Genomic DNA, 27,943 nt, shown 5'->3' with positions numbered 1-27,943 from the left:
TATCCCATCCCAAGTGCTTGAATTAGCTTGATATCGACAACCGGTAATCCTTTGTACAGCAGCATTTAGACTGGAAGAATGAGAGGCAGCACTAGGAGCCAACCAGGTTAGTGCAGAAGTGCACATGTGCTGACAGGAGGAGAGAAAAGGGGGTACCATGTAAGTGTGCTTCTCCACTATTGACCGATCAACAGATTGGAGTGTGCTCTTGAATAGATAGTTGTGCTGTCTGGCCTGAGTGTCTCGATTACAAAATGACCCACGCAAAATTAGAAATTCCTTAAAAATAAATCAGTTGCTGTATATGTATTTGAACTGTAATTTGCTCTTTTAGGAAAATGTATCTTGAGAACAGTCATTCACATTTTGTCAGGGACATAGAAAGAATCTAGCATCAGTGTTGTCTAGTTTTCTATAATTTATCAAACCACAATTACAAGCTATTTTCTAAAACATATTATTCACCATTATTCCCTTCTTTTTTGACCTAACAGAAAACGTTGTACACACAAGAAGCCCCTTTCCATGTGGTGATCACCAGCTACCAGCTGGTTGTACAGGATGTGAAATACTTCCAGAGGGTAAAATGGCAATATATGGTGCTAGACGAGGCCCAGGCACTGAAGAGCAGTTCTAGGTAATGTTTCAGCATGCAACCATGATTTTTTGTCCAGAATTAAGGCTTCTCACTAGATTTGGTTTGCCAATATTTCAAGATAGCCAGCTGCCGAGAAGGTCTGCTGAGGCTAGAGCTATCTCAACACAGGAATTTGAGTGGGCATGAATGGTTACTGAAAAGTCAAATGGCTGTGAATCTACCTGGTAAAGCAAAGGCTTCCTAATGCATAATATATGTCATGTTGAAAGATGTAGCAAGATGAGTTAGTTAGAACTCAACTGTTAGCTTTAGCGAGATTATGAAATCTTCTTTTATTTTCCGATTTACAGTAGTATTGTGTATATCTTGTTCTGCTTAATAATAATTCTTTCATAAGGGCCTTATCAAATTTATGCATGCGTATTTAATAATGTGTGTTTTATTTGTTATTTTATGCATTTTTCTACTTATGTGTCATTTTTATTGCACAATGCAAAGTTGGATAGGAGCCATTAGATTTAGGATTTTCCATGGTTCAGAGGTCCTAAAATGCACAGAATAGCATAGTAGTTGTGTTCTTAATTGTGTATTACAGGGCAAAAATTTAGAGTGGATTATATATAGACCATGAGTTTTTTACTGCTGCCTTTACTTGATTGAGCACTGGCTGGTTTGATTGTGGCAATCAAAGCTGTAAGGACATTCCCAAAATAACCCCACCGACTCCCAGCCAGACTGAGTTTCTTGCTGGTGTCTTTAGGTGATGAATGTTCTAAGAGAGGCAAATCCCTTTCCTTTTTTGTCACTTTCATCAATTTTCTTCTATCAAGATTTCTAGCTGCTACATATTTCTGTTTATGCAGATTTCCAGATTGGTTTACTCCTTTGCTAAGCTTCAGGGAACCATACCCAGAGCCTGCCAAAAGAAGATAGAGAGCAGCGTGTAATTTTGCTTCTGGCACTGGATCCTATGTTAGGCACTCACCCAGGCATGATGTACAACGCATTGAGTTAACCATAGGGTGCTATACAGTTCCAGGGCTCTGGCACTCCAACTTGCTGTCACTCAATTCCTGAAAACCCCTAAGGGCAAGCCCACTGGTTGGGTGAGGACCTAGAGTGGGCTTACCTTTACTATCCACCCTCAAGCCTTTCAAACTGGGAACCCAGAGTGCTGTTTGCGCTGCAGTTGCTTCGGGGGTTAACACATTGCTCAATTTGGTGCCTCTTTTTGCAAACTAGGCCACAGCCCATGGCCACTGGGAACCATGTGTGGCCTCCTTCCTGCTCACCTCTCCTGTATATGCACACACTGTTTTTCTTCCACATGATAATTGGCTGCTCCCCTACATCTGTTATGTGCCAGGACTTCTCTTTACAATCCCTCTGCCTACAGTGGCAAGTCACATCAGGTGCATCCTTCCTGCTCTCCAGTAGCAGTTTTGTTAGTACCCCTAAGGAGATATTTCTCTTCATGCTTGGTGGAGCATTCGCTCAAAAGGGCTGGGTCTGTGGGTCAGAACAGAACACCTATTTTTTTAATGGTCAGGGAGGAGGGTGGGTTCAGTGACCTCTCTCCACAGGGTGCAAATTCTTCTAACACTGAGCACTGTAACTGTTAGGAGGCACTTTCTCCTTAGATCTCTCCCAAGCCCTCAAGAGAGCCCCCTCATCTTCTCACCTAGAATCCATATCTACATTTCTCTGACTGCATTTGTGCTTCTTATGATAGAGGAGGAGGATTATACCACATTTAACTCAGTTTAGCACTGGAGGAGGCACAATCCACCAAAATCTCTCCCAAGCTTTAGAATGCCATTGCATCCTTTCTGTTATAGTGCACACATGTCTTATCTTACAGCAGCCTGCCTTCGCTCAACCAGTCTAGGCTCACTGAAACTCCCTCAGCCTACAAATAACTTCCCTGTACATTCGCTCTTACAGTGCTGTATTGTTACTGGCTTTGTCCTGAGAAAATCTTTGTCCCTTCAAAAAGCTTTGCTCAGCAATACCCTGTTGAGGAGGTGTCACTAAAAGAATTGGCACTCCTAGTCATAGTAACAAGACACAGAAAGATTCCAAGCTCTCCTTTTTACTGCCCAGTCTGCGACCAACCAAATTGACCTGTCTAACAGTATGCGTTAAAAACAGGGGTTTAGTTGTAAAAATCTGCAAATACATGCATAAGCCACAGAGCCCGACAAGGCACCCCAAACTCTAAATTTTGTGAGTCTCCAACAATGGAAGCACATGCATTTAAATGGACAGGTGTAGGGCAGATATATTTGAAGGGAGCCCATCCCTTCTTAAAAGCACAGGGGCACACTGAACACCCAGCCTATAGCACCATGGCAGCAAAGGTGACAGTGCGTTGCCTGGCCTCCCAGTCATAGACCTGTCATTTCCTACCTGTGCAAATCCTTAACGGTTCCTGTTGAAAGTGTTCTGCTTTTTGAGAACCATGTTGACAAAAGATTAGAAGCCCTCCTTAGGCCCTTATTATTCATGGCATGTTTGGCTAGACAACCTGCTGTCACAAACATGTCTGTTAGCCAGACTTTATCTTTCTGGTCCAGAAGATACATAGCTAGGGACCCCAGATCCATTTTGATAGATCCAGCTGTCCTTCCACATTTGGGATTTTTCCCTGTGGCCTTGTGCTACTGTGTTGATGTGCTAGTGGATATGCTCTATGATAGGCTATGCAAAGGATACTTTGGCTTAAGCGTTGGTCTACAGAACTTCTGTGCAGAAAGTGCTCCTCTTTGGTGACTCCTTAGACACTTGCATTAAGGTAGTCATGGGGGAAGGGACGCAAAGAGTCCCCCTATACCCAAAGAAAAGGCCTGGAGATTACCCTTGAGCTCCACAGAAGAGTTTCCTTTATTCAGGACCCTTGGGTCCTAGCCCAAACCCAGAATCCATTTCCGTCATAAGACCTGGATCTTGAAACCCAACAAGTCCATTAACGAACCTTCCTCTCTGTGAGGTGGTGCAGTAACTTATAAAAATAGGAGGACATCTGTGGGCCTTCTTGGTCGTCGGGACATATCGGATGCCTAGGTCCTGAACATGCAGGGGCTACAAGCTAGAGTTTCTGTCTCTGCCTCTACACTACCTAAATCTGCCATATTTGTCAACCTCCATACAAAAGTGGGTGGATTTATAGGCTGCTATCCAGCAGCTTCTTTTTCAGGCGGTCATACCAAAAATTCCAGGGGTTCTACTTAACCTGTTCACAGTTCCCAAGGCAAAAGCAGGCATTCATCTTATAATGCATCTAAAAGACACTCAACAGTTTTCATTTACATTGAAAAAAAATGTGCATGGAATCTGCAAAGTCAGTCATAGTGTCTGTGACAGACCCAACCGAGACAGGGGCTTTTGGAGGGGACTACATGGTAACCTCTTACCTACTGACTATGGGCCCTAGCTTTTAAAGGGGGCTCTATTATTTGGGAGGTGTGTGCCTGGGAGACCTTTTGGAGAAACACGCAGACTCTGGGAACCTAGAACCTAAATACAGATTTGGGGCTCCTGTGTTTTGTTGGGGTATGGAATTAGCAGCCCATGCCAGTCTTGACTGCTTCAGCCCCCTCCTAGAGTGGGAGTTGCACAGGAGAAGATTATAATCAGTTCAAACAGCCTAATGCTGGTGTCTCCTGTAAATCTCTTTATTAAGGTGTGTTTCTCCCATTGTGTGACTTAAAGGTGTTTAGTAACACTTTAAGTGCCATCACATTTCAAATCTTTTGTGCAGGTTGTTGCTCACATTGCTTCCCACACACCTCCCCTGTGACACCCTGGGATTTTAACTTCTTTTTGTCAGTCCTTCAGAAACTGTCGTTTGAACCTATCAGAAATATTGGACAATAAAAAAAATGGGCAAGTGTAAACCCTCTCCAAGTGGTCTTCTCCCCAGGACTTTCTGCCAGGCTCTCCACTTGGTTGCTTTTAGTGGCTGCCAAGCAAAAAAAATTCTGGAAAGCTGGATCTTCTCCATTGGTCCCTTGGCCCACCTATTTCTCAGACAGCCCAGGACCACTGCAGGGGAAATCCTAAGAGAGCGTGATGGGAGATGTGGTAAATCAATTACTGATCTACTCTGTGTTAAGCTGTCCTAGCAAAAGCACCATAAAGTAAGCAGCAGATTGGGGACGTTGTGTGTAGATCTGCACTGCCTGATAGATGAGAAGCTGTAACAGGTGTCTTATAGACCCCAGATGTCTCCATGAAGCGACCGGATGACTGATTCTGCGCAATTACATAGGAGAACCCTATTAATCGTAATGACATTAAGAAAATAATTAAGAAATCCCACATGAAGTAATAATTAAAATGTGGAAAAAAATCTAAAAGACCCCATTAGATGCATATAGATGCAAACAAGATGTAAAGGCCTGTGACATATTGGGGTTGGTTTACTAAAGGCAAATAGACTGTGCCCTTTGCAAAGACTGTGAACTAATTTTCTCCAGAGCGTAGTCTATGTGGTAAATCTACCTGCGGTGATTACTGCTGGATGCACAAAACGTGTGTCCGACAGTGATCATCGCAGATAATCGTTGGCTGTGCAGAGAGCCGTGAATAGCTGTGGATGCTGGCCACCTGATGATCCGGTAAATCCACCCCATTAGGTATCCCCACACACCAGAGGTAGAAGTATAATCTCAAGGCCATCATTTAGGTTTAACTCTAGAGATACGAGCTATAGAAAGTTATATTATTATACTTATTTACAATATTGGATTTCATAGTTTTGAAACGGGATTTTTAGATGACAAACATTTAATACGTAGGCCTCTTGCACACTGCAGCTTAAAAAAGCTCAGTACAGCTTTCTATTTTTTTTTCTGAGCTATAATACAGCCCATTCATTGTAATGTGCCTGTGCATTCGGCGCGTAAATGAGTGCCGTGCATTCTTCAGTAAGAACAAAATAAAAAAATCTGCATTTTTGGACAGTAATTTACGCTTAATGCATGCAAATACGCACGATTGCGAACATATGAACGCATAAAGTGATCTGAAAAATGCAAATTTGCATATTTTACAAGAATGCAAGAATACATTTGCGGAAAAAGACGTGAATGTGTGCGAAAATACATGAATTTGCGCAAACGCATATGCGCAAAAATGCACGCAAATGTGCGAAAATGCGTGCATTTCAATAAGACAAATATGGCTGAAATTTACGGCTGAAAAAGGAGAAGCTCAAACAGGAGTATCGTGTGTAAGAAACAAAACATTTACATCTTTTTTATTTGATGGAAATGTAGGGATTGTATTCTGCTTGTATGCAGCAAAGTGTATTTTTGCTCTGAATATGTAGATTCCCTAAACATTTGCCAAAATCTCAGTTTCTCAGTGATGTTGCTCTACCTTCATTTCTTTTTATCCCACCTGATTAGAAAAACATATATTCAAGGAAAAACACTGCCTATAGTAGAGAAAACAACTGGAGGATAAAATATGGAAGTCCTTTCATGGTGACGTCTACAGTATTATTTTTGAGGGATAAAATGCCACTATTTATTACATGTTACCATTTCTATGTTGCATTTACTTTAAGAATAGAAATTCAAATATTAGCATTATTGAATACTTCACCCAGGTAATTTCTCAGTACCTAAATTATACTTTACTAACTTTCACATCCTCCATTCAACATGAAGTTTTCTCTTTCCAACTTAATTGTTGAGCTGAAATCTAAATGATTTCTCTAATATTTTATTTTGTTTTCTTTTCATTTAGTGTTCGATGGAAGATTCTGCTACAGTTTCAGTGCCGCAATAGGCTTCTTCTAACTGGCACTCCCATTCAAAACACAATGGCTGAGGTATGTTTAGTGAATGACACTGGAGACTGGAAGGTGTGATGAATCATGCCTCGTACACACGCAACGATTGTTGGCCGTGAATTTTCGGCCAACGTCCGATCGGCCGATTGTCGGCCTGTTTAGTATGATGATTCTGACAACCGACTGCGACTTTTCAGCCGAACAAAATCTGGTGTGCATGCTATAAAATTTTTGTTGGCCGTCAACAGAACGGCCGATTGTTCGTCAGTCAGTACAGATTTCGGCAGACAAAAATCAGATGAGCAAGACTGGGCATGCTCAGAGAAGAAAAAACACACGGAAAGTAAACCATCACATGACATCACTTCTGAAGTTGGTTGTTGTTGGCCGAAAAAATTAGTGTGCAGTCTAGAGCACATTTCATCCAACACAACAACACTGGACAAAAGACGGCCGATCGGTCGGCCAACAATCGTTGTGTGTGTACGAGGCATAAGGCAACTAATCTGTTGTTACCAAAAGTTTTCTTTTTGAGCATTGTATAGAATTGTTTCCATATGACATATTTACAGTGGACCTGAAGACATATCAAATGAATGGAGAACAACATGAAAAGTGATGTGTGTATGTATAAATAGATGTGTGCTTATAACTCCTCACACACACACGCACACTATATACTGTATACACCTTCACATTAGCATCAAATGGGTGGTAAAAGTGTTGGAGTGAATATAAGCACACCTTTATAACACAAGTAGAAGTAGGAACACAGAGGTAACAACACACACACCACTCACAACACTGTCAATTGGTTTCTTACTGATGGGTATTCTCCTCACATTAAAAATAAGCTCTTCCATCTTAAGGTACATTAAACAAAAGTAGAAAGTGTTAGGCTTCTTGTCCAACAGTTTCATGGGAATTTTCATTGCCCTGGTTTCCTGAAGGCCACCACATCACCTCCATACCAAACGGGTACTTTAACCACTTTAGGACCGGAGGATTTTCCTGCTTTATGTCTTGGCCACTTTTTGCGATTCGGCACTGTGCGACTTTAACTGACAATTGCGCGGTCCTGCAACGCCGTACCCAAACGAAATTTACGTCCTTTTTTTCCCACAAACAGAACTTTCTTTTGGTGGTATTTGATCATCTCTGCGCTTTTCATTTTTTGCGATATTAATAAAAAAATGCGACAACTTTGAAAAAATAACAATATTTTTCTAATTTGACAGTTAAAAAATATCCAATATATTCAATTTTTGTCATATATTTAGGCCAAAATGTATTTAGCTACATGTCTTTGACAAAAAAATTCTCAATGAGCGTATTTTTAACCGCTTTAAGACCGAAAGATTTTACCCCATTCCTGACCAGGCCATATTTTGCTATTCGGCACTGCGTTATTTTAATGGACAATTGCGCGGTCGTGCGAGGCTGTACCCAAATTAAATTTATGTCCTGGTTTTCCCCACAAATAGAGCTTTCTTTTGGTGGTATTTGATCACCTGTGTGATTTTTACTTTTTGCGCTATAAACAAAAAAAGAGCGTAAATTTTGAAAGAATAACAATATTTTTCACATTTTTTTATATAAAATTCCCCCTCCCCAAAAAATGTAAAAATCAAAATTTTTTAACATTTTAGGCCAATTTGTTTTCTGCTACATGTTTGGTAAAAAAAAATCGCAATAAGCGTATTTTGATTGGTTTGCGCAAAAGTTATCGCAGCTACTAACTACGGGAAATTTATAGTTACATAGTTACATAGTAGGCGAGGTTGAATAAAGACAATAGTCCATCCAGTTCAACCTGTGTAGGTGTGTGTGACTGTAATCATCTAACATAGCCCTCAATCTCCTGATCCTTGAGATGTAAGTCTAAGAGTCTTTTGAAAGTCACCATACTACCCGCAGAAACCACCTCTTGTGGTAGAGAATTCCACAATCTTGTAGCCCTAACAGTAAAGAACCCCCCACGTTGCCTGAGGTTAAAACGCTTCTCCTCTAATCGCATTGTATGTCCTCGAGTCCTCATGCAATTCCTTCGAATGAACAGCTTTTCTTCTAAGCTGAGATCCCCATTAAGATATTTATAAATTGCTATCATGTCCCCTCTCAGACGTCTTTTCTCCAGGGAAAATAAATCGAGCGATTGCAGCCGCTCTTCATAGGTAAGGTCCTCCAACCCCCTAATCAGTTTAGTTGCCCTTCTCTGGACTTTCTCCAGCTCCAACACATCCCTCCTGAGGACTGGCGACCAGAACTGGACAGAATACTCCAGATGCGGTCGGACCAGAGTTTTATAAAGTGGAAGGATTATAGTCTTATCTCTGGAATACATCCCTTTCTTTATGCATGCTAATATTCTGTTGGCTTTGGAAGCTGCCGCTTGGCATTGCATGCTGTTGCCTAATCTATCATCAACTAAGACTCCCAAATCTTTCTCCATTTTTGATTCCCCCAAGGGTTCCCCTCCTAACGTGTATTGTGTTTTTATGTTTTTGGTCCCCAAGTGCAAAACCTTACACTTCTCCACATTAAACCTCATTTGCCATGTCGTTGCCCACTCCGTAATTTTGTCCAGGTCATTCTGTAGGATATCTGCTTCATGCTGTGCAGTTATTGCCCTGGCCAATTTTGTGTCATCTGCAAAAACTGATAACGAACTACTGATCCCTTCCTCAATGCTGTTTATGAATAAATTGAACAAGGTTGGTCCCAGGACTGAGCCCTGGGGCACCCCGCTTACTACCTCAGACCAGTCTGAGTATGCGCTGTTTATTACTACCCTTTGGACACGGCCTTTTAGCCAATTCCGTATCCAAGAGCAAACCCTGCTGTCGATACCTGCAGACCTTATTTTATAAATTAAGCGCTTGTGGGGAACTGTATCAAACGCCTTAGCGAAATCCAAGTACACCACATCCACTGGTCTCCCCCTATCTAGCTCACAGCTCACTTCCTCGTAGAATGCTAAGAGATTGGTTTGACAAGAACGCCCATTTGTAAACCCGTGCTGGTTACTACTGATGATGTTGTTGTCTTTAGCATACTCTACGATATAGTCCCTTATCATCCCCTCCAAAAGTTTACATATTATTGATGTCAGACTGACAGGCCTATAATTTCCCGGGATATGTCTCTGGCCCTTTTTGAATATCGGAATCACGTTAGCCTTCCTCCAATCCCCTGGTACATCTCCTGTCCTAATACTGTCAGCAAAGATCAGGAACAGTGGTCTCGATATAACTTTACTGAGTTCCTTGAGTACTCTCGGATGTATGCCATCCGGTCCTGGTGATTTGTTTGTGTTAAGTTTATCCAGCCTTTCCCTGATTTCCCCCTCTGTTAGCCATGGTGGCAAGTCCTGTGTATTACTACTAACCATACAGTCATGGTCAGTGTACCCTTCCTTTTCCTGCGTAAAGACTGACGAGAAAAAAGAATTCAGCACGGTTGCTTTTTCAGTGTCCTCTGTAACCATCCTCCCATCATCGTTAATTATGTGTGCAATATGCTCTGCTCTAGTTTTTTTGCTGTTGATATATTTAAAGAATTTCTTTGGGTTTTTTTTACTATCCTCCGCTATTTGTCTCTCAAAGTTGATTTTAGCCATCTTGATTTCGTGTTTACACTTCTTATTTTCCTCCTTGTATTGCTGGAAGGCCGATACTGTGCTCTCTGATTTATATTTCTTGAAGGCCAATTTTTTTCCCCTAATAAGTTTTTTAACGCTACGGTTTAGCCAGCCAGGTTTGGCTTTGTCTCTTCTAAATTTATTCCCCATAGGAATGCACTGCAAGATGCCTTTGCTTAATATTGTTCTAAAGCATTCCCATTTTTCCTCTGTGGTCAGTGATCCCAGGGTTTGGTCCCAGTTTACCCTTTCCATCAATGAGTACAATTTTGGAAAGTCTGCCCTTCTGAAGTTTAGGGTTCTTATGTTCCCCACTTGCCTTTTTATATTGTTATTTATACTAAATGTGATCATCCTGTGATCGCTAGAGCCCAGGTTGTCCTGGACTCCTACCTCCGAGATTATGTCTGGGTCATTAGTGATCAATAGATCCAGGATAGCATTCTCTCTAGTAGGGGAATCCACAAACTGCGACATGTAGTTATCCTGTAAGGTTTCCGTGAATAGCCGGGCCTTATGTGAGTGTGCAGTCCCCTCTTCCCAGTCAATGTCGGGATAATTGAAGTCCCCCAATACGATGACTGATCCTAGTTTTGCCGCTTTACCTATTAGTGCTAAAAATTCCAGCTCTACCTCCTCCCCTTGGTTAGGTGGCCTATAGCAAACCCCCACAACTACTTTTCCCTTATCTTCTTCCCTATCGAGTTCAACCCACACAGATTCTAAATCCATGCTCATCCCATCCGTAATGTCACTCCTTTCTAGCACCTTTATATTGTTCTTGACATAGAGACATACCCCTCCCCCTCTTTTACCAACCCTGTCCTTCCGGTACACCGAATACCCTTGGATATTGGCCAGCCAGTCATGTGAGGGGTCGAACCAAGTCTCCGCTATTCCCACAAGGTCTATGTCTTCCTCATGTACTAACATTTCCAACTCATCCATCTTATTAGCTAGGCTCCTGGCATTAGCATATACCCCTCTTAGTTTTACGGAAGTTAAACGTGATTGGCGGTTTTGTTTATTTCTGTTTGGTCTGCTGTTCTCCCGCACAGACCCGCCAATTGATGTTGTTGACCTACTGTCGCTGTTGACCCTACAACTGCCTTCAGTCCTCTGCTCCCTCCTGACTGATTCTACTTCTGAGCCCTCCCCCCCGTCTCCTAGTTTAAAAGCCCCTCCAACTCGGTGGCCATCTTTCTCCCCAAAAGAGCTGTACCGTCCCCATTAAGGTGCAGCCCATCCTTACTAAAGAGCCGGTAGCCGTATGTAATTTTTATTGTTTTTTTTTTTTTTTCGAGTAATGGCGGCGATCTACGATTTTTTTTGCAGGACTGCGATATTGCGGCGGACAGATCGGACCCCTAACTGACATTTTTGACACTTTTGGGGGTACCAGTGACATTACTGCAGTAATCAGTGCTATAAATATGCACTGTTACTGTAAAAATGACACTGGCAGGGAAGGGGTTAACTTTTATTGGTGATCAAGGGGTTAATGTATGCCTGGTGCTTACTGACGTGTGTGGGGGGAGGGGACTGTGTGACACAGGCACAGATCACAGGTTCAGCTATGCTGAATCCTGTAATCTGTGACTGCCTGTCACTTAGGAGATCCGCCCGCTTTGTTTACACAAGCGGGTGGATCTCCACACTCGATCCCCGACGATCGGGGAAGAGCGGCGGTGATCACCGCCTCTCCTCCCCTAGCCCGACTCCCGCTGTGTCTGAATACAGCGGGAGCGATGCTCCGGCGGCGCGCGCGCGCCGCCCACAAGGGGAGGAGTCCAGCGAGGTAGGTCTACGTCGCTGGACGATAACGAGCCACTTTGCCGCAGTACCCTCAACGTGAGCGGTCGGCAAGTGGTTAAACAACCTTCAGTTGTAGAACTAGGAGCGCACTCCTACTTTGAAAGTTTAATACTACTCATAAATCCTGGATTGAGCTAATGATCAGGAACAAATCAGCATTGTTTCTAATCGTGTTCACCATAACAGCTTTGAAATAACCTGGTGTGGAGTGTTCAGGAAACCCTTACTCTCTTTTCCTAGCCAGACTCCAGAACCTTAATAACGCTTACTTCACTTGCCCGTTTAACTTTCTGTCTCCCTCTAGAGTCTTTACCAAATTAAGAGTACCACACTCTGTGCCAAATATGCAGTCTTCTAAAACTATGACCTACCCTTTCTGAGACCACTTGCCAATTTATACAGTGGGGGAAATAATTGTTTGATCCCCTGCAGATTTTGTGCCCACTTACAAAGAAATGAAAAGTCTATCATTTTTTTTTATCATAGGTGTATTTTTAAATGATAGAGCCATTCTAGCCTTGTGCAGGTCTACAATTTCACTGACTTTGACAGCTCTTTGGTCTTGCCCATGATGCTTTGGATGGAGGTTTGAATAGGAGAAAGAGATTCTGTGGACAGGTATAGTTTATACATTGAGCACATACTGTAGCCAGCCTGTGGGAGCCAGATTTATTGTTGGTTTGTAGGGGATCAAATACTTATTTTACTCACTGAACTGCAACTCAATTTATAACATTTGTATTATGTGTTTTTTTCTGGATTTTTGGCTGATATTCTGTCTCTCTGATTTAAAATACACCTATAATAAAGATTATAGACACTTCATTTCTTTGTAAGTAGGCAGGGGATCAAATATAAATAAATGTTTATATATGTATGTACACTGTGTGCACAACTATTAGGCAAGTTGTATTTTTGAGGTTTAAATTCATTATTGAACAACTACAGGGCTCTTGGTCAATCCAAAATGTTAATAAACCTCAAACCTGAATATTCAATGCCCCTTTCAGACACGTGGACCGTTTAATGCCCGTTTTTCATCCGTCAACAGATAAATGAAAACCAGACAAAGTATCTCTATGGAAAAACGGATGTAAATGGATGATCATTCGTTTACATCCGCTTCCATCAACATCCGAATGGATGGATCAAAGTCCTATTTTTCTTTCGTTAAAAAAAGGATCTGACGAAAAATGGATGTAAACTTACAAACGGTCCATTTTTGCATGAAAAATGGCTCCGGGACTCAAGTAGTTAAGGACTCCAGCTGGAGGATGAAAAACTGATGTAAACTTCATCTGTTTTTAAAAGTGAATAAACTGATAAAATGAACAGTCCCCATGTGTAAAAGGGGCCTAAGACAGTAAAAGTGAGGTTTTGGCTTTCTTAGGAGAATATCTATGTATGCACAATTATTGGGCAACGATTGGGCCCTTGCACACGGTACTGCTGTTTGAGCTTCTGCTTTTTTGAATGTCATTTTAGGTCTATGTTTTGGACGAATTTGCGCATGTATATGCGCATTCGCACATTTGTGCACACAATACCTTCTTAGGGAAAATTTGTTTACATTTATGCTCATATGGACGTATTTGTGCACATATGTGCGTATTTGCGTGCACCGGTGCAAAATACTGACATGGAACGCAGATTTTCCTATTTTTATTTTTTTTTACTGAGGAATACTGTGCTTGTTTATGCACCTGTGTGCACAGGCACATTGTAAATAATGGGTTACGTTTTAGCTCCGTAAAAAACAAAACGCTGTACTGAGCATTTTCAAGATGCAGTGTTCAAGAGGCATGGAAGTGCAGAATTAATATGCAACTAAATGAAAACATTTTCCCATCTCACTTGTAAATTTTCATCTGTTAAAGTGACAATAATAAACATCTCAATATACACATAAACATTTCTGACATTAAAAAAAAAAAAAAAACAGTGACCAATATAGCCACCCTTCTTTTCAATAACAATCCTAAACCTTCTATGCATGGAGTCTGTCAGTTTCTTGATCTGTTGACGATTAACTTTTTGTGCAGCAGCAACCACAGCCTTCCAGGCACTGCTCAGAAAGGTGTACTGTTTTCCTACACTGTAAATCTCCTATTTAAGAAGGGCCCACAAGTTCTCAATAAATGAATTATGATAATAATAATAAATGAAAATGAATAAAAGATTGTTATTGAAAAGAAGGGTGGCTTTACTGGTCACTGATTTTTTTTTTAATGTCAGAAATGTTTATGTGTAAATTGAGATGTTTGTTTATTATTCTCACTTTAAGTGTCGGTTCACACTTGTGCGATGCGGGAAGGCTGCAAATTCGCAGCCTGTTCCCGCTTCGCATCCACACAAGAGGCAGTTCACACTGCCATATACGATACGCAGGGGGTGTCAATTAAATGTTAACGACACCCCCAGATTGATCGCATATCGCAGTGCGATCTAACAGTTCGCACAGGATCGGATCGCAAAAGTGTGAACCACTGTGCGATCCGATCCTGATGCGGCTGAAAAAAAGGGTCCTGTGCGTCTTTGGTGCGGATACAGTGCGAATTTCAGCCATACAATGTGTATGGCTGAATTTGCATCCGCACAGGAGATCGCATGTAATGAAGGAGCAGTGTGCTCCGATATTACATGCGATCAGCGCACCCGCGGTAGTGTGAACCAGCACTAACAGATGAAAATTTACAAGCGAGATGCGAAAATGTTTCATTTAGTTGCATAATAATTCTGCACCATGCCCAAGAGGGTTAAGGCAGTAGTAGAAAATAATGGTGGCCACACAAAATATTGACACTTTGGGCCCAATTTGGACATTTTCACTTAGGGGTGTACTCACTTTTGTTGCCAGCAGTTTAGACATTAATGGCTGTGTGTTGAGTTATTTTGAGAGGACAGCAAATTTACACTGTTATACAAGCTGTACACTCACTACTTTACATTGTAGTAAAGTGTAATTTCTTTAGGCTCCATTCACACCTGGGCGTTTTCAGCTCCAAAAACGCTCAAAAGAAACGCTTCCAAAACGCCCAACAAGTAAAACCCCATTCATTTAAATGGCCCCTGTTCACATCTGAGCGTTTTGCAAAACACCTGTAGCTGAAAAAAGTACATGAGCTTCTTTTTGGGCTGATTACCAGCGTTTTTGATAGATGTCAATGAAAAACGCCTGAAAAAATCGCGGTAAAAATCGCGGTAAAATCGCGGTAAAAAAACGCTACGCTCAAGTGTGAATGCAGCCTCAGTGTTGTCACATGAAAAGATATAATAAAATATTTACAAAAATGTGAGGGAAGTACTTACTTTTGTGAGATACTGTGTATGTGTATATATATATATATATATATATACACACATTGACATATACACTATTACAACTGTTTTTGACTGACATGTCTTCCTTGACTGGTTACTTTATTTGTTAACAAAATTATTGCATCCCATATTACATTTCTAAGAAGGTAGCTGAAGCAATGAATTTTATTAAATTATAATTTTGCATGCTAAAATGTTTTATAAAAGCGCTTCAGTAAATATTCACTAGGTGGCAGTGCTATATTACAAATAGACATCTTGGTGACCTGATTTCATGCACAAGGCATTAAGGCTTATATACTAAGGGTTCAGCTCACAGCTGTGTCTTTACTGCAACATACTCAATACACGCTAAATGCGCTGGTGCGATGCATTTCTGTGCAGCAACAGAAAACTCGTAAGTCCAGAATATGCTTAGCTCCTAAACTTAGTGCTGTTACTGAGAGTTGGGGGCACCAGCACTTTTTGTCACCAGGTCTTTCAGAAGCCTTGAGTCAAGACACTGTTTTAAAACACTGGGATGAGTAGCTACTCCTTACTAGAGGCACTTTGGAATCAAATAGATAAAGAATTTAAGAAGTATTTCATAGAAAAATGGACGTTCCCTATTTGGTTGTTGTGCAGGTTACATTGCAGGATTCCTAACACCTATTGCCCTCATGTAAAGAGTGGGACTCGTTCCATTGTTACTTACATGACTTGGTAGACAAGTGACAAATGGTATTGTTATGAGACCATAGAGTTTGTTGGTTCCCACAAAGCATGGATTTGCATTTTTTCTTAAATGCCCATTTTAAAGCCGATTCTCCGGGGGTTATCATTAGGGATGTAAAATCGAAGAACTCAAATGGAATCAAAGCAGAGACTCAAAATCTGAAGGGCAAAAATTGGCTACCCCAGGTTGCCATAGCTTGGTCAATGGAGGAACTCTACAGTATCTTGAAAGGTAGCTTCTATCTTATGATGGATCATGGGCTGCGTGACCCTATCCTTAGTTTCAGTGAGGCACAGCCTAGGTCTTTGTTAACATATGTTTAGCAGCGGTTGTAACCTGCAGAAAAGGTTTGAGTTGCAGCCTTGTGAGCTTGAACATATTTTTGTTAAGAGCAAGTAAGGAAGGTAGGTATGGACCATAAGGTGAGTACCTGGATAGAGAACTGGCTCCAGGGGAGAGTCCAGAGGGTGGTGATAAATGGGGAGTACTCGGATTGGGCGGGTGTGGAAAGTGGGGTCCCCCAAGGTTCTGTCCTGGGACCAATCCTGTTTAATTTATTCATAAATGATCTAGAGGAGGGGATATCTAGTACAATCTCAGTATTTGCGGATGATACTAAACTAAGCATGCCAATATCTTCTATGCAGGATGTGGAAACCTTACAAGCGGACCTGAACAAAATAACGGGGTGGGCAACTACATGGCAGATGAGGTTTAATGTTGAAAAATGTAAAGTAATGCACTTGGGGGCCAGAAACCAGAAAGCAAGCTACTCACTAGGGGGGGAACCTCTGGGTGAGTCTAGGATGGAAAAGGACCTGGGGATACTGGTAGACAACAGGCTTGGCAGTGGCATGCAATGCCAAGCCGCTGCAAGCAAAGCCAACAGAATATTGGGATGTATAAAAAAGGGGATTCACTCCAGAAATAAAAGAGATTATTCTCCCTCTCTACAAGACTCTGGTCCGGCCATATCTGGAGTATGCTGTCCAGTTCTGGGCACCGGTCCTCAGGAAGGATGTGCTGGAACTGGAAAGAGTCCAGAGAAGGGCAACAAAAATAATTAGGGGAATGGAGGACTTCAGCTATGAGGAAAGACTACAAGCACTGAACCTATTCTCTATGGAGAAGAGACGATTGAGGGGATATGATATCAATGTACAAATACTGTACTGGCGACCCTAGCATAAGGAACAAACTATTCAGAGAAAGGAGATACAATAAGACACGTGGCCACTCACTAACTAGAGGAAAAGCGGTTTAACCTTAAAGTGTGTAAGGGGTTCTTCACTGTCAGAGCGGTAAGGATGTGGAATTCTCTTCCACAAGCAGTCGTATCAGCAGGGAGCATTGATAGTTTCAAAAAACTATTAGATGGGCACCTTAAAGACCACAACATACAGGGGTATACAATGTACGGTTAACAGCAAACACACACACACACACATCATAGGTTGAACTGGATGGACGGATGTCTTTTTTCAACCTCACTAACTATGTAACTATGTAACTGTGGGCCCAGGGATAAGTGGTTTGTTAAAATGTGTGGAAAGTATTTAAAATACTTCAGTCCAAAATGTACACACTAAGGGGCATGTCCACCAAATGTGGAGATGGGTGCACATCCTCCCCACATCCTCTATAACAGGTGGGTGAAAAGGTAGGGACAAACCTATTAAGCCGTGCGGGGACTGCCATCTGGAGAGTACCTTATACGAAGATTCAAGAACAGCCACATTCTGGGAGCAGGATTTAGTTGCCTCCCAAATATTTGTCCACTCCTTCTGTTCTAGATTCACGTTGAGGTCAACTGCTCATTTTTGATGATATGATGGGGGGTGGGGAATATACAATCCCATTTCAACAAAGTTAGATCCTGTGTATAATCTACAAGCCCGTTTCCAAAAAAGTTGGGACACTGTACAAATTGTGAATAAATACAGAATGCATATGATGTTTCAGATTTCAATATTTTATACAGAATACATAGATGACATGGATAGACATAGATAGATATAGACATAGAGATAGATAGATATAGATGGCATAGATGACATATCAAATGTTTAAACTGAGAAAATTAATAATTTTAAGGGAAAAATAAGTTGATTTTAGCCACTTAAGCCCCGGAGGATTTGGCTGCTCAAAGACTAGGCCCTATTTTGCGATTCGGCATTGCGTGACTTTAACGGACAATTGCGCGGTCATGCGACCTTGTACCCATGTGAAATTGACGTTTTTTCCCCACAAACAGAGCTTTCTTTTGGTGGGATTTGATCACCTGTGCGATTTTTTTTTTGCGCTATAAACAAAAAAATAGCGACAATTTTGAAAAAAAAAAAACAATATTTTCCACATTTTTTATATGAAATTCCCCCAAAAAAATGTAAAAATCTAAATTTTTTAACATTTTAGGCCAATTTGTTTTCTGCTACATATTTTTGGTAAAAAATTGCAATAAGCGTATTTTGATTGGTTTGCATAAAAGTTATTGCGTTTACTAACTACGGGAAAGATTGTCATTTTTATTGTTTTTTTTTAACTAGTAATGGCGGCGATCTGCGATTTTTTTTTTTTGCGGGACTGCGACATTGCAGCGGACAGATCGAACCCTTGACTGACATTTTTGACACTTTTGGGGGTACCAGTGACATTACTGCAGTAATCAGTGCTATACATATGCACTGTTACTGTAAAAATGACACTGGCGGGGAAGGGGTTAACTTTATTGGTGATCAGTAAGTTAAATGTATCCCTGGGGGCGTGATTCTAACTGTCAAGGGGCGTGGCTTGTTAGATCATAACAGAGACATACGATGCTACAGAGCAGGATCGCATAGCCTCTGTGATGATCTAAGGGAGAATGACAGACGGCTGTGTTTACATCATTTTTCCCTCTCCTGAGCGAGATCGCAAGTGGCCGGCGGACATCGCTCGCCCCCTACAGGCTCCTGGGTGAGCGACGTAGTACTATGTCGGTTTGCCCAGGATCGGCTGACTGCCGCAGTAAATATACTGACGGCGGTCGGCAAGTGGTTAAATTTCATGGCATCAACACATCTCAAAAAAGTTGGGACAAGGCCATGTTTACCACTGTGTGACATCCCCTCTTCTTTTTTTAACAGTCTGCAAACGTCTGGGGACTGAGGAGACAAGTTGCTCAAGTTTAGGAATAGGAATGTTGTCCCATTCTTGTCTCTAATACAGGCTTCTAGTTGCTCAACTGCCTTAGGTCTTCTTCGTCGCATCTTCCTCTTTATGATGCGCCAAATGTTTTCTATGGGTGAAAGATCTGGACTGCAGACTGGCCATTTCAGTACCCGGATCCTTCTTCTACGCAGCCAAGATGTTGTAATTGATGCAGTATGTGGTCTGGCATTGTCATGTTGGAAAATGCAAGGTCTTCCCCGAAGGAGACGACGTTTGGTTTGGAGCATATGTTCTAGAATTTGGATATACCTTTCAGCATTGATGGTGCGTTTCCAGATGTGTAAGCTGCCAATGCCACACGCACTCATGCAACCCCATACCATCAGAGATGCAGGCTTCTGAACTGAGCGCTGATAACAACTTGGGTTGTCCTTGTCCTCTTTAGTCCGGATGACATGGCATTCCAGTTTTCCAAAAAGAACTTCAAATTTTGATTCGTCTGACCACAGAACAGTTTTCCACTTTGCCACAGTCCATTTTAAATGAGCCTTGGCCCAGAGAAAACGCCTGTACTTCTGGATCATGTTTAGATTTGGCTTCTTTTTTGGCCTATAGAGTTTTAGCCGGCAACGGTGAATGGCACGGTGGATTGTGTTCACCAACAATGTTTTCTGGAAGTATTCCTGAGCCCATGTTGTGATTTTGATTACAGTAGCATACGGCAGTATGGCTTTCCGGCCTTGACCCTTACGCACAGAGATTGTTCCAGATTCTCTGAATCTTTGGATGATATTATGCACTGTAGATGATGATAACTTCAAATTCTTTGCAATTTGTCTCTGAGAAACTCCTTTCTGATATTGCTCCACTTTTTTTTTGCCGTAGCATTGGGGGAATTGGTGATCCTCTGCCCATCTTGACTTCTCAGAGACACTGAAACCGGAAAAGTTAAATGTACATATAAAGAACAGCTGGAGGACCAATTTGCAACTTATTAGGTCAATGGGCAACATGATTGGGTATAAAAAGAGCCTCTCAGAGTTTCAATCATGTTGCCCATTGACCTAATAAGTTGCAAATTGGTCCTCCAGCTGTTCTTTATATGTACATTTAACTTTTCCGGCCTCTTATTGCTACCTGTCTCAACTTTTTTGGAATGTGTAGCTCTCATGAAATCCAAAATGAGCCAATATTTGGCATGACATTTCAAAATGTCTCACTTTCAACATTTGATATGTTATCTATTTTATATTGTGAGTAAAATATAAGTTTTTATGAGATTTGTAAATTAGTCCATTCCTTTTTTACTCACAATTTGTACAGTGTCCCAACTTTTTTGGAATTGGGTTGTACGTAAAAACAGAATGCAATGATTTGCAAGTCTCATAAAACCATATTTTATTTACAGTAGACAATAAAAAACATACAAAATGTTTAGAATGAGGAAATGTACCATTTTAATAAGAAAAAAGAAAGTAAATTTTGAAATTGATGGCAGCAACACATCTCAAAAATTTTGGGACAGGGTAGCAAAAATTTGGCAAAGCAAGTGGTATTAACAAGGAAGAGCTGAAAGAACATATTGCAGCAAATTGGGTAATTTTTCAAAAGGGCAGTAACATGATTTAATATAAAAAGGGCATCTTTAAGAGTTTGTCAGTCAGTCACTAACTGTATGGGGTGCTTGCACATATGGAAAGGCATCATTGATGCTTAAAGATACTGCGTATTCAGGTTTTGGAGCAGCATATGCAGGACTGAGACAACAACCTTCTCCCAAAACTCCAGCAACTGGTCTCCTCAGTTCCCAGACATTTACAGAGTGTGGGTAAAAGAAGAGGGGATGCTACACTGTGGTAAACATCACCTTGTTTGAACTTTTTTGGAATAGAGGCTGTACTTTGCCACTTTTTTGTTGCCCTGTCCCTGTTTTTTTAAACAATTTGCTGCCATCAATTTCAAAATTATTGCATTTATTTCTTAAAACGGTATATCATCTCAGTTTAAACATTTGATATGAACAAAACATGTGTGTATGAGATTTGCAGATCATTGCATTATGTTTTTATATAGATTTTACACAACATCCCAACTTTTTTGGAAAAGGGGTTTTGTAGCTTGTTGGTCATGTAGGAGTATAACCTAGATAAGAGGCCAGTTAATGAAAATATTTGGTACACATGTTTTTAAAGGAAGAAAGTTGGTCCATGAATGTCCGCGACGGGAGAAAAATAATATAAAATAATGGATGACGAATAAAGGATAATAGCGGGCAGTGTTTGGAGAAGACTAAACATTTGTTTTAATTGATCCTATATTCATAAGTCCTGCAGTGAAATAGGGTTTGATAGCCCACTATGTTCATAGGGTTTAAGCCATTAAATATTATCTATGGAGAGAGGATCGGAGTCTGCGGCTTTAAGACCAACCGAGAGCGGGGATTCTTAACAATTGGGCTAATTGTGAAGCATGTGGAAATTTTTACAAGAAATGGGTTTGGCGCTGCTCTGTGCGTAATACAATAATATTAAACCCAAAAGATTGTGACAGTGAAACTGTGAAAACACAGTGAACAGTGAAAAACATTCACAGGGCCTCAAAATATCAGAACAGAACTAAATGATACAGATAAAACACAATGTGTCGGAATTATACCATATCTACATAATAGAAGAATTGGTGCCATAAAATATATGTGCAAAATAAACAATATGTTGAAAGTGCTAGTGCCAAGTGAAAGTGCCCAATGTGATCTATCTTCCGGTTTTCTGGTCCATGGAGTGCATTGCGTCCCGAACTTCCTGATTCTGTTCCATTTTTAAAGCCATGTAAGTGCAATACTGCTTATTTCAATAAATACATACTTACGGTATTATACTATGTAGTCCGTTTCACCTTTACATGCATGATTGAAATTGCTGGGGGTTTGGAAGGAGTGAACACCCTAGGTTTGATCCTGGATATCCTTATACACCCAGGTGGAGATGCAAATGCTGGTTACCCCTTTTAACCACTTAAGCCCCGGAAGATTTTACCCCCTTCCTGACCAGGGGGTATTTTGCGATTCGGTACTGCGTGACTTTAACGGACAATTGCGCGGTCGTGCGATGCTGTATCTAGACGAATTTGGCGTCCTTTTTTTCCCACAAACAGAGCTTTCTTTTGGTGGTATTTGATCACCTGTGCGATTTTTTGATCATGCGCTATAAACAAAAAAAGAGCGTAAATTTTGCAAAAATAGCAATATTGTTCACATTTTTTTATATTATATATTTATATTATATTTTATATTGAAATTCCCCCCCAAAAAAATTTAAAAATCAAAATTTTTTAACATTTTCGGCCAATTTGTTTTATGCTACCTATGTTTGGTAAAAAAAATCGCAAAAAGCGTATTTTGATTGGTTTGTGCAAAAGTTATCGCGTTTACTAACAAAGGGAAAGATTTTTGTCATTTTTGTTGTTTTTTTTTTAACGCGTAATGGCGGGGATCAGCGTTTTTTTTGCGGTACTGCGACATTGCGGCGGACAGATCGGACCCTTGACTGACATTTTTGACACTTTTGGGGTTACCAGTGACATTTCTACAGTAATCAGTGTTATACATATGCACTGTTACTGTAAAAATACACTGGCAGTGAAGGGGTTAACTTTTTTTGAAAGGGAGGGGCTATGTGTGTCCCTAGGGGCGTGCTTTCTACTGTGATTGGGTGTGGCTTCAGATGTATGAACAGTGATCAACGTTTCTACATAGTAGAACTGTATGATCATCCTTCATACACAGGGGAGAATGACAGGCAGCTTGTTTACACAAGCCGCCTGACTTTCTCCCTCTCCCCCGACGATCGCAGAGTGACCGGCGGACATCGGGTCTGCCGTTCACATGCGCGGGGGGGGGGGGGGGGGGTGCGTGACCGCACGGGAGCGGGAGCGCGCCTCCGGCGGCGCGCGCTCGCTCCCTAGACCCTCACAGGCTAGCGACGTACACCTACGTCGCTTTGCCTGTGAGGGGCTGACTGCCGACGTAGATCGGCGTTAGGCAGTTGGCAAGTGGTTAAGGGGAGAGATTTCTGTTGAGTGTAACACCAAGAGGGGGCATGTGGAGACACCGAGCACTTTGCATGATATTGAGGAACTCCCTTTGATGTAACACCAGAAAACATAGTTTCTTCTAACCACATCATTATAAGCATTTGCAGTGATGGTTGGAATGCTGGATTAACAGAAGGATTATTGCATACTATTTATGGACTGTCCATCTAGAGCACAGATCACCTTATATTAGCCTGTGTTATTTAATATATACATTACTGTATGGATTGATTTATGTGTTAAGTGTAATTGATTTGATATATCACATTGGGCACTTTCACTTGGCTCTAGCACTTTCAACATATTATTTAGTTTGCACATATACTGTATTTTATGGCACCAATTTATCTATTATGTCGATATGGTATAATTCGGACACATTGTGTTTTATCTGTATCATTTAGTTCTGTTCTGATATTTTGAGGGCCTGTGAATGACTGTTTTCTGTCAAAATCAGTTGGGTTTAATATTATTGTATTACCGTATATACTCGAGTATAAGCTGAGTTTTTTAGCACATTTTTTTGTGCTGAAAACGTCCCCCTCGGCTTATACTCGAGTCAACAAAAAAAAAAAAAAAGTTCCCGGCTGCTCCGACGTGTTTAAGATTTAAAAATGGCGCCGCCCGGCATATACGTGTCACCGCGCATGCGCCGCTGCCGCTCGGGACAGGCCGGGAATAGCCGAACGTATACCAGCTTTCCCGAGCGGCGGAGGCGTGTGCACAATGACGTGTCGGCGCCGGGCGGTGCCATTTTTAAAATGAAGGCGCCTCTGGAACAGGTAAGTGAAACACAGCCGCACTAGTATGCCCGCAACCTCTTGTACCATGCTTGCCACCCTGAATTCTCCTGTACCATGCCAGCCAAACTGCATTCTCCTGTACCATGCCAGCCACACTGCATTCTCCTGTACCATGCCAGCCAAACTGCATTCTCCTCTACCATGCCAGCCAAACTGCATTCTCCTCTACCATGCCAGCCACCCTGCATTCTCCTATACCATGCCAGCCACCCTGCATTCTCCTGTACCATGCCCGCCACCCTGCATTCTCACCCTAGGCTTATACTCAAGCCAATCATTTTTCTCTTACGTCCTCCGACAGTCGCCGCCTCTTCATATTCGTCACATATGGGTATTAGACTTTGCTCCGAAGGAGTAGCTAGGCAACAGAATATGTTAACAATAAAGCTTTTAACATATCCCACCCTCAAGGGGTGGTCCCCTCAGTCAATACCCTCCTACTTCCTGCAACCATATCTCAGTTTTAATGTCTAGCTTGTCAGGAGTGGCTGGCTCTCTCTGTGCTGGGACTTTCTGTCCCAGACTCTTTCTTCTTTTTAATATTTTGTTTGAGTTTTTCTCTCTACCTTTACTTAGCTGTTATTTTGTCAGCGTTAGTTAGTTCTTCGGATGAAGAGGATCATGCGGACTGGGTCTCGGGCTGATCCCCCTGGTCGCAGGTCGTGGGTCAGTGGCTTCCCAGTCTGCCATCGAGCGTTCAGCCAGGTAACGCTCCTGGCACAGTGAACGACCCATCCCTGTTCGGTGCAGGGATGATTGGTGAGGTGGCTACCTCACTGGACGCTGTGCGGTTTCTTAACCCCCCTTGTGTGCGTCTTGAATGCGACTCTCCCTGCCTCATGTGCAGCGGCTTGTTCGCCTGTGCGGGTCCCCCACGCCATGTGAGGTAAGTGTATTTATGTGGGGACCTGTCTGTCTGGGAGGGTCTCAGTCTGGGACTGTGTAACCTGCCTTTAATCACACTGCTTGTCTCCCTATCTCTCGGCTGCATGCTGTGGGCTGCAAGGGGGGGGGGGGAGCTGTATGACACTGTGTGTGTCAGACTGGTCAGTGTGAGAAGCTGTGTGCTGTGGGGCATGTTTTTTTGGCATGTTTGGGCATATACAGCGATCGCTGCGGCGATCTGACATGTATTCTGATATTGGAATGTAATGTGTGTTTTAATGCACTGTGGAGCGGCGGTTTCGGCGCCAAACGACGCCATTTTGCCTACACTCGCTCCGGCCGCATGGTTTACATGCATGGCGGCCATTTTCTTGTAGCCTCCATAGGCTTACATAGAGCGCCCTGGCAGCATCACTTCCTCTTTCCAGGAACACCGATCGAGGCAGCAGCAGCGGCGAGGGTCTCCTCAGGTTTTATCCTTCTGTTCTTGCTATCCATTGCCTGTGTTCAGTTTGCATATTCCCTGTGGGGGTCTCATTGTGCTTGAGTGTGGTGCGGTGGGCTGCGCTTGCCGCGCTTGCTTAAAAGGGGCAGTTAACCCTTGGTTGTCTGGCATTACAGGGGCAATGGATTCTCAGGAGGGCAAATTTCCTACAGTATTGGTGGAAAGCCAGGGGACCGCTGTTTCCCCCCCAGGGGGGGATTTAGCCACTATTGTGGCTGGCCTTGCTGCTCAGGTGCAAATGCTGGTGGCTGCTCAATCTTCTAAAAGGCCCAGAGTTGCTCTTTCCTCTGATTCTGAGGGTGAAGGTGATGGGGCTGTTATGGCAGGGGCCTCCTTATCGGGGTCCCGCTCCTCTCTTGATCTAGTGGGGTCTGAGGTGGAGGCTGAAGTTGAGGGGGTTGATAATTCTCCCCCTGGCTCGCCTGAAGAGCTTGCAATCATGGATGAGTTGATTGCTTCCATTAAGCAAACGCTGCGTTTGCAGGACGAAGTGTGTCCCCCCGCTGCCTTGGCGGCTTATGGGACGCAGAGGAAACGCAGGACGCCGCAGGTTTTTCCCTGCAATGATGATTTTCAGCGCGCTGTTAAGGATCAATGGCGCAATCTGCGCAAACCTTTTGCGGTACCAAGTAGATTCAAGCTGCGTTATCCTTTTTCGCCTTCCACTGATGAAAGGTGGTGTGTGCCTCCACCAGTGGATCATGCAATTGCGTTTTGAACAAAGCCACTGCGATTCCTGCAGAGGATTCCCCTGTTTTCCGTGATGCCACGGATAGGAGACTGGAGTCTCTTGCCCGTCATACTTATTCTGTTACGGGTTCTATGCTTAAGGCTCTGTTTGCTTCTCTCATGGCGGCCCAGGCGATCGCAAGTTGGACGCAGATGCTTAGGCGCGTCCTAGTGGCCGACTCGGCCTCGCCGGCGACCCTGGATATGGTGGATCAAATCCACCAGGGTGTCATGTATCTGTGTGATGCGGACCTGGACCTGATTCCGTTGGCTGCACGTGTGCACAGCGTGGCGGTGTTGTCTCGCCGCCTGGTTTGGTTAAAATGTTGGTCGGTGGACCAATCTTCACGTAAGACCTTAGCCAATCTGCTTTATGATGGGTCTCGCCTTTTTGGGGAGTCCCTGGATGTGTTGATTAAGGGGATCACCGGGGGTAAGAGCACTCTCTTGCCCCATTTCCCCAAGGCTAAGGGGGCTTCTGGGAAGAAGCATGCTAATTTTCGGCCCCCTCAGGGGTCCTTTCGTGCCTTTCGGCCGCACTACAAGGGCAAACCGTTCAAAGGTCAAGGCTCTCAGAAGAAGCCCTGGTCTGGTAAACAGAAGTCCGGCCAATCCGGACCTGCAGCCCATAACAGTTCGGCCTGAAGGGGCGCCCTCACCCAGTTTTGGGGTGGGGGGACGCTTGCTCGGTTTTCTTCAGCCCTGGTTGGCTCGTGTGCGGGACAGATGGGTTCAGGAAATCGTTTGATCTGGTTACAAGATCGAGTTTCTCTCTCGGCCGGAGAGCAGATTTTTTCCCTCAAATCTTCAACTGTCTCCAGAGCGCTTGCGGGACCTGCACCTGGCGGTGCGGGACCTGAGGGCTCAGGGAGTGGTGGTTCCGGTGCCTCATCGGGACAGATTTCGGGGGTTTTATTCCAATCTGTTCACCGTGCCCAGAAAGGAGGGCAAGGTTCGTCCGATTCTGGACTTGAAGGCTCTGAACCGCTCTGTGCGGGTTCGCAAGTTCCGCATGGAATCCCTGCGGTCGGTGGTGGCTGCCCTGGTTCCGGGGGAATTCATGGCCTCCATCGATTTGAAGGATGCGTACCTTCACATCCCCATATTCGAGGGTCATCAGAGGTACCTTCGATTTGCCATTGCGGAGGATCACTACCAGTTCGTGGCGTTGCCCTTTGGTCTCGCCTCGGCTCCGCGGGTCTTCACCAAGGTGCTTGCACCGGTTCTGGCATTATTGAGGGCCCAGGGCGTTTCTGTCCTGGGGTATCTGGACGACATTCTGGTTCGGTCTGCGACCAGCCAGGGTCTGGAGAAGGACCTGTCTGTCACGATGCAAACTCTGCAGGAGTTTGGTTGGACGATAAATTTTCCAAAGTCGACACTGAGTCCGTCGGTTCGTCTCCCCTATCTGGGAATAATTCTGGACTCGGTGCAGGCGAAGGTCTTCCTGCCGGAAGACAAACTCAGGACTCTCCGGGAGGAAGTCAGGTCCCTCAGGGACGTTCCGAACTCGTCTCTGCGGACGTGTATGAGATGTCTGGGATTGATGGTCTCGGCCTTCGAGGCGATTCCTTTCGCCCAGTTTCACACGCGGGGTCTCCAAGCGGAGATCCTGTCCAGGTGGGACGGGCGACCTCAATCTCTGGATCTTCAAATCTCGTTGAGTCATCGCACCAGAGGAAACCTTCTGTGGTGGCTCCAGTCCCCGTTGGTGTCCGGGGGCAAGTCGTTTCGTCCGATCTCGTGGACGGTAATCACCACGGATGCCAGCCTGTCGGGCTGGGGTGGAGTTCTGGGCATTCTGTCCGCCCAGGGGACTTGGTCGGAGGGGGAGTCTTCCCTTCCGATCAACATTCTGGAATTGCGTGCGATAAGTCTCTGTCTTCATCG

General features: G+C 43.2%; 1 protein-coding gene across 2 annotated transcripts in view; it reads left to right on the top strand.

The window, feature by feature from the left end:
- Nucleotides 1–27,943, top strand: part of INO80 (INO80 complex ATPase subunit) — a 362,932-nt gene that overhangs the window by 113,860 nt on the left and 221,129 nt on the right. For both annotated transcript variants that reach the window (XM_082275733.1, XM_082275734.1), the window contains 2 exons: nucleotides 495–637; nucleotides 6,353–6,437. In XM_082275733.1, coding sequence (XP_082131859.1) covers nucleotides 495–637; nucleotides 6,353–6,437 — 228 coding nt within the window. The remainder of the gene's footprint in view (nucleotides 1–494; nucleotides 638–6,352; nucleotides 6,438–27,943) is intronic.

Source organism: Pelophylax lessonae, assembly GCF_965119305.1.
Source record: "Pelophylax lessonae genome assembly, chromosome: 13".
Taxonomy (NCBI): Eukaryota; Metazoa; Chordata; class Amphibia; order Anura; family Ranidae; genus Pelophylax; species Pelophylax lessonae.
Note: the sequence above shows the minus strand (reverse complement) of the source record. Positions and strands in the feature narration are given on the sequence as shown.